The 8,122-nt window shown below is 42.0% G+C and overlaps 1 protein-coding gene across 1 annotated transcript in view; it reads left to right on the top strand.

Annotated features, from left to right (window-relative positions):
* The first annotated feature begins 262 nt into the window (after nt 1–262).
* AFF1 (ALF transcription elongation factor 1) overlaps nt 263–8,122 on the top strand; it is a 135,951-nt gene continuing 128,091 nt past the window's right edge. The window contains exons 1-2 of the mRNA XM_064450364.1: nt 263–362; nt 5,429–5,491. Of these exons, the coding sequence (XP_064306434.1) occupies nt 5,457–5,491 (35 nt within the window). The 5' untranslated portion in view covers nt 263–362; nt 5,429–5,456. The remainder of the gene's footprint in view (nt 363–5,428; nt 5,492–8,122) is intronic.

Below are 8,122 nucleotides of genomic sequence, written 5' to 3'. Positions count from 1 at the left end.
GCGGTGTCCGGCCGGTGTCCGGCCGCCCGCGCGAGCGCTTGCGGCGTCTTGGCGAGCGTTGCAACGGCACGGCCCGCTGTGGTGCGGCAGTTGGCGGCTCAGAGTTGCTGCGTTACTACGTGGAAAGTGAGGTTAGGCACACAAGGGCTGTGACCGCTTAGGTTAGCAAGGTGATAAGTTGAAACCCGGCGTGTTCGCGGGAAGGTGTTTCATCGGGGTTGTATCCCGGTTCCCCGACAGTTCTGCCCGACTGCCGCACAGCCCGTTCGCCCCCTGCCCCACCTCCCCCCGTTGTGTAAGTGGGACCTTGTTAGCTTGGGATCTGCTTGGGCAAGGAGCTTATCCCGGGTATTTCTGCTCAGGTGAGTAATAGCACTATTCCCACTCGGGCATGGGTATTGGTGTTACAGTTGAGCTGTAGTACTCTGTGACTCTAGAGGAAGCTGGTAAAAGCGTATGTGGAAAATCCCAAAGTGCTGAAGTGAAGTCAAAACTATTTTTTTTTTTAGTTGTAATAATCCAGAGTTTTCTGTGACTGTACATTGAGATGTCCCTTCAAATAATTTTATGTATGCAAATACATCAAGTTTTGCCCGTAATAATATCATACCCGTATTAGTAATAATAGTGTTGAAGGGAAGGGAAACTCTTGAGATGGGTACATACAGTTTAACTTTCCAAGCAGCTTCCGTGTTCCATCAGAGGAGCTGTTTGCCCATGGTTTGATGGAGAAAGGTAGAAAGAGGAGGAATATAAATATGTCCAGCTAAGGGATAGAGAAATCAGTTTTGCCAAATACAGTGCTGTAAGAAACTTGTAAACATGCAGACGAGGGCCACTTGGGTGCCTGCTTTCATTTCCCTGGATGCTGTGGCTGTCTATGAGAATAGCTGTTTTAAAACTTTTTGCAATTCCTGGGATACAGAGTCGAAGTTTTCCAGACTCACCTCTAACAGGTTTTTTTTTCTGTTCATGATTACTAGTTGCAGCATTCCAATCTATTTTGGGTTATAAGGTTGGTGCATTTATAAGGTTGGCTTTTCATTATTAGTAAGTTTTAAGCCATGGTACTATCTGTATGTTTTACTTGCTTCCAGACAGTTTGATGGGAAATACAAAATAACATTAAATTTGGATACATCTTCTGTTAGATTGGTAGAAAATTGCTTATTGGTGGCAAACTTAACCCAATATTCAGCTAAGAAGTCCAGCTGCATCCACAAGCTTTGGAATGCAGTTGTGAATTTCACAGCTTGCAGAGCTATGTTGCCTTTCTTTCCTTAAAGTTTGAGCTCCTGTCAGTTTACGAGCATTTGTCACCTCTCAGTCCATAAAATTACCTTCCACAGCTAAATCCATGTCTTTATTACCTGTTGAAGATGCACAAATTATGTTTGATTTATCTCCGCGTTGGATTGTATCTTTAATTTAGACAGACTTTCCTTTTAAAGGCAATACAGGTATGTTTTCTATTAAAAAAGTGGGATTTAATGTAATGATCTAGTCAGTCACAAAGCAGTCTTGTATCTTGGTTAGGTTGTGATGAGGAATCTAGAAACTTCTTAATATCTTTTTTTTTTTCATTAATTTGTGGAGTCGTTGGAACAGAAACTGCTTGGTGTTGAGTTTCTGATGGCTGTTTTGCTGAGGTATGCAGCTCAGGTGTTGGCATTTGAGTAATTAGCCCCCCAACTGCCCTCAGCCCCATGGATTAGGAGGCATTGTTGGCTCACCTGGGGTTAGGGATAAATGTGGACAGTTTCTTCCCCTGGCAGCTCTCCACGTCCTCATCTTTAGTTAATCTTTTGATTAATCTGTACCCAAATAGTTAAAGCAGAGCTTGGCTCCCTAGGGTACAGTACAGGTGGATTATGAGCGGCACCTCATGGTCAGGAGGTGGTGCACTGTCTCCTCATGCAGTGTGGCTGCAGAGGCAGGGTGATTTTGTTTCATTCTCCAGGTGCCATCAAGGGATTATTTATAGTACTTTTGCATATGCTGTGATGTGTAGTGTTAATCTTTCCTCATTCTCATTTAAGAGTTACAAAGTATCCTAAGTAGTGTTATAATTGCTATTTCTAAGACTTCAGTAAAGCAAATAGCAAAAATGTAACCTTTTCTGATACCACAAACTCTGTCTCCTTTTGCATTGCTCATTTTTGCATGACTGTTAGTGGCAACAGTTTTGGAGGACAAGTTAGCAGCTTGTATAAATGAAAATAGAAATTAATGCTTGTGTGCAATCTGAAATTCTTCAAGAATGAAACAAACAAAAAACCTACTGAAGAAACAAGCTTTGCAAAAATGGTATCTAAAAAGCTATTTCCACCAGTCTTTTGCAAGGGTGCTTCCTTACTGACTTGGAAGGAGAACTTTGGCATCCTAGAGTCCCTGTAACATCAGGGAGGTGTGTGGAGGGCTGCAGGGCAAGAAGCAACACACATTACTGAAAATGAGTGAAGGAAGCAACTATTTTAAACTTTTCGAGTAAAAAGTACTGCTAATAACAGAAGAGTTGCTTTCAGAACAAGAAAATACATCCTAACTAAATTAGCCAGCTAGGCTAATTGACATCAGAGAGGAAAGCTTGTGTTTATAAACAGAGTTTGGTTGTGGAAAATAAAAGCAAAAAGCATTTGTAACTTTTTGAAATATGTCATATTAATAATGCCCATGCAACCTCAAATTCATGCTGCATCACTATGGTTGAAAACCTGGCCCCCTCAAAGGCATTTGCAAAGCTTGTAGGTTGTTTAGTGAAATCTAGATTTTACTGCTGGGCACTCTTTATAGCCATGTTAAGGATAAGTTGGTGACAGAGCAGGCTTCCGTGCCACCCTGTTCAGTTAAATGTGTGCATGCATCTCTATCTGCCTATGTTATCACAATGTGAGGTCCATGTATTGACTGAGGAAACTCCTCTGAACATGTGAAGACCAGGAATGTAGAACTGAATAAATAAAAGTCGAAAGTTGGAATGACGACTTCTAGTACGTGCTTCCTACTTCTCCCACCTTCATTTACTTTTAAATTCAAGTGGGTACCTTGTTCTTTCAAGGCTGTTTATTCACCAGCTAAGGTTATGGTTTGCATGATTCTTAGGAGGGAACTAAATTAAGGGTTTGTTTGCTTTCAGATCTGTACTCTAAACTTAGTATGCATGTCTATTACTTAGTCTTCTAGCTGCAGGTTGAGGTGGGTTTCTGAAAGGATTCCTATCTTTAGTGGCCTGTGTCCTTCTGTGGCTTGCAGAATGCTCATTTGATGGTATCTTACCTAGGATTAAAATCACAATCTAGAGGTCAGCTGCTTCATCTAATCATCAAAGCATCTGTGCTCCTGGTTAGTATCAGTTGCTCTAAGTAGGTTCACAAGGCTTCACATAATGCTACTGTAGCCTGCCTCCCTGCCATAAATCATTTTGCTCCCTCAGAAGCATGAGATACTGCAAATGAATGTCACAAATTGAAATGTAAACATTTTCCGTCATATTTCTCTCTGTTGGAGATCTTTTGTTTCTGCTGAGATGATCTTTCACTTTAATCTAGGCTTGCCTACCATGTCTTTGTGCTTCCAGGCATGTTTCTTTTCTTCACAAGTCCTTGTAGACCACATCTTAGCTGCACAGGGCACCCATGCAAGCAGGCATCATGAAAACTATTTTGATGTCATCAGTTCTGCTTTGCCTTGTCTGCACTACTGTGAACTGAAGACAAATTGGGGCAGACAGGATGGTGAGCAATAGGTGTTGGATATAGTGAGTGAAGAGCTTTTATGTGAGAGTATGCTCCGAGTTCAGCTGTCTTGTCTGGACATAAACAAGGGGAGCACTTTGAAATTTTTTTTCTGTGATGAGCCAAAATGGTACTAGCTATGTAATGGCTGAAACATTGCTGTCCGAGGGCCCTGCTGGGTGGAACTGCAGTTACAGTGACACAAGGGGCTCCTTTTCTTGCAGTAATTGCTGCAACATCCTTCCTCTTCTGTTTCCTCCTTGCTTCCCAAATGCTGCTGCATTGAATTTTTATCCAGTGTTACCTTTTAATCTATAGTTGTATTTTTAATGCTTGTTTTTTGACTTCTCTCCTTCCCCTTTCCGCATATGTTTCCATTCATCAGAGGGCTATTTGATTGTCTGAAAGGAGTGCCCTAATGGCATACTTATTCTTAAAATTGAACCAAATATCCTGGAGCCTGTAGCAGTAGCCTGGTTTGTCATGCCTGTATAAGCCAAGCACGTAGTTCTCTAAGAGCCAACCTTAAATGCAGCGTCATTGCTGGGGGAAGGGGAAAATGGATATCTTGGTTCTCCCATTCTTAACTACATATGATCCATATGTTTGGATCTTATATATTTAGGAGCACTGCAATGACTTCCAGCTGGACATCCCAGACTCTGTGCATAGCATGTCCCTGGAGATCTTGAACCAGTCTCCCTCCTTGAGGCAGGTACTCATCAAGCAGCAGTTTAGCTCTGTTTTCAATGCTGAAGAGCTCAGCAGGGATTGGCACAGATGCTGGCTTAGGTAGCTGCTAGTCCTTTGAAAAACCTGCCGTGAGAGTCAGTGTCACATGGTGGTTTCTGCTGTTTTGCCACTCCAAACAGATGATTACTAAATGTATTTTGTTCCTAGACAGTTAAGGCCGATTTCTGCAAACACTCATTACCATATAGTAATGAGTGTTTGTGGCTGTAACAGGTCTCTCTGAAACAACAGAAGTTTTACAGGAGCATTCCCAGCATTTACAAGGTTTCCCAGAGCTCAGTTTCTTGAACTGTAATTGTGTTTGATGCAGAGATTATGCCTGTCTATCAGTATTGAGGACTGTGGAGAAAGCTGTCAACCTAGGGAACAGAAAAAATTCAAACTATTTGCTGCCTTGGGTAAGCAATCTATTCTTTAGGTTACATCTAACCTTCCTGTTGTGTAGTATTTCACACCATCACCCTGATCATAATTGATAGATGATTTAGACTGCTAGGGAGAATTGAGGGATTTGCACAACTCTGAAAATATCTCTGGGAGAGTGTTGGAGGGTGAATATTGTGTATCTTTTAATTTTGCAAATTCATTTTGGAGAGTTAATTTAAAATGGAGATTTTGGATGTAATGCACATACAAACCTAAATGCAGAGTGCGTGCACAGGCACCCATAGACAAAGGAAATAAACATTTAGATTTCATATTTTATTTGCTGTAACAAACATTCTAGACATCACTATACTGTAATGACTTGCTACTTTGGAAACTGAAGATTTTTCATGTTTGCTTATTTGGCTCTCACTTTTCTCCCCTCTGACTCTGAGGAAGGATGTTCCTGGGTTCGTGTTTGTGACTGTTGAAGCAAAGCTTGGGTGGTATCTAATGAGTACAACGTGCTGTTCTGATGTAAAAGAGATGTTGAATGTCTGCTTTTTCTCTTCCAGATGAGCTGATTCAAATGGAAACATCATAATGGAACCTACAGATGACCAGAGCAGCAACAATAGGTAGGAATTAATTTGATGTAATCCTGGCTTCCCAGGTGCTGTGACAAATTTTGAGATGGCTTAAAAAACATAACCCCCGCCTCAGTGCAGGAATCACGATGACTGAGTGCGAGAGGAAGAGTTTCAGATTTAATATACTGTCTTTTACCAAAGAATTGATGCCTTTTGTAACTTGAATCTGTTGTGAAATGAACAGTGTTTGACACTGGGTCTCAGTGGGACTCTCACATAGACGTGGCACTTAAAGACATGGTTTAGTGGTGGACTTGGTAGTGATAGGTTATTGGTTGGACTCGATGATCTTAAGGGTCTTTTCCAACCTAAATGATTCTATGATTCTCACTGACAAGAGTGGCCCCTTGTATTGTGGAAGCTCTACTCAGCACATGGAATCGAGGTGTTTTACTTATAGCACATCATGCTGTGACCTCTAGTGCACCAGCCCTGGTGCTTCATATCCTATCCTGTTTGCAGCCTCAGTGTAGCAGGAGACAGCATCGCCATCTCAGTGATCTGCATGAGGCAATCCAGCCCTTAAAACAAACATTTCTGCATTCTTAACACATTTGAGTTGAGAGAGGCAACCCTGCCCTGACTCAGGGCTCAGTCTTGCAGGCACACATCTTTGGAAGTTTGGGCAATGAGGGTTTTACACTTAGACACCTAACTTCCAAAATTTATTGCCCCTGCCCTGCCCCCAAGGGGGTTGTTTTTCTGCAGTTCCCATTTCTTTCTCATTTAGCTCTTTACAACTGCCAGTATGCTTTATCGAACATTACCACAGGCCAGTGTTTTTTTTCCCATTATACACTGCATCCTGAGGTATGAAAGGAGAGTGATCACTGCACAATCACATTAAGGGGGTAGGCGTGCATGGACAGAGATATTGCAAAGACATCCAGACTCTCTACTGCACCTCCTCTGCTATCACTTTCCAAAGTACATCTAACTTCATGATTTTTTTTTCCAATATATCTGCAAGGATTAGACCTTAAAAAATAATCTGTTTTCTGGATGGGTTCTGGTTGGAATACTGTGTATAGCAGCCTGATCAAAAAGCAAACCAAAAGTCATGGGCCTTTACTTGCTTAGTGCCCTACATACGTTTCTGCCTCATCCAGGGATTGGATAGCACCACAAAATGAATCTGACAGCTGTAATGAATCTGAAGGGTACATTGTGTTCTGTACATAGATGTTATCTTGATTCAATTGGAATATAAATCAGGATACTTAACACTCTTCATAGTGTGGTTTCTGACACCTCCAGTGCCAAAGCCAACAAGGACTATAAACTTCTTTCTGTTGTTTTTAACTGTTTGTGAAAGTTCATACCGGTTATGGAAAATTAAGATATTCAGAGTGAGTAATGCCAAGGAAAATGATGGAAATTGTTCCTGATGGCTGTCAAAAGCTAGTAGGGTGCAGCCTCTAGTGCAGTCTAGCTCCTGGGAGAAGGTGGTTTCTTTTTAAAATCTGTTTCCTTCAATTTAAATATTGAAGAATGAAGGGTTGTTTTCCTCTCTTTTCTCAGAAATGTTTGATTCCTAACATCTGTAGAGGAATTTGTTTCATAACAGGCTGCATCCAACAGGTTATAATCATTTTGGTTATATTCTTCTCTGCCCTTTTTTTCAGTATTGTGCTCAGCTCAGTTTCCTTCCTTTGCCCTGCTGCTCCTCTAGCCTCACTGTAGCTATGCTGTGTGGGTTAGACCTGGTGAAACCTAAGTGCTTTTCACAATTTTTCCAGCAAGGATGTGCTGCCGGCAGTCAGCTTTGGTTCTGGAAAGCGCTAGGTTTAAGAAGGTGCTATAAAGCAAGCCTATGGAGAAGTGCTTTGCTGAATCAGGGTCAACAAAGTTTGCTGCCTCAGCCTTCTTCAGACTTGCCATTGCTTACAGCGCAGAGCTTCATTTACCTTGTTGAACTGGTTTTTGTGTATGCTTGCATATACAGGTTTCTGAATTTTGCTTGCTTTCCAACCTTACTCTGGAGGCAGGAGTCAGATTAATCTTATCCCCAATCTCCTTTCCTCCAAGTATGTGGACCCCTTGAAGTTTTATGGTTGTAGCCTGTGCTTTACAGTAGCAATGTATTTGTTGTGTGGCTAGTTCCTCAACTACTGGTGGAGAAAGACACAAGAGTATCAAGCTCTTGACAGGTTTGTGTAGGGTTTGGGATTGCCAGAACATAAGCAAGTCTTTAAAGATTAACCTTTCTGCAGGCGTGTAGCCTCTCGGTATCGAGGAGATGCAAGGAAGAAGGATGCTGACAGTTGGGGAGGCTTGTGGGGCTGACAGGTTAGGAGTTGTCCTGCTGGTCTTGGGCAGCAGAGCCTTTATGGAGCATGATCCTTGCCTTCTGACCTGGTGCAGGAGTCCCCTTTGCAAATGAAAAGGCTCCCCACAGCTGGCTGGGAATCACAATATCCATTTGACCCTTTTCACCTCCACATGGGAAGGACTCATCAGTGGCAATAAATGGCAGTGGTAAGATGGATTTCTTGTCAACAGAGCTGGGAGAACACATTTTAATTAAAGGACAGCGGTGACTCTTGAAGACTGAAAGTAAAGGGGTGTGTCTGTTTAAAAAATCCTGATGTGGTATAGTGCAATGGGATGTTTTGAAAT

Source organism: Phalacrocorax carbo, chromosome 4 (genome assembly GCF_963921805.1).
Source record: "Phalacrocorax carbo chromosome 4, bPhaCar2.1, whole genome shotgun sequence".
Classification (NCBI taxonomy): Eukaryota; Metazoa; Chordata; class Aves; order Suliformes; family Phalacrocoracidae; genus Phalacrocorax; species Phalacrocorax carbo.
This window is presented reverse-complemented; position numbering and strand designations above follow the sequence as displayed.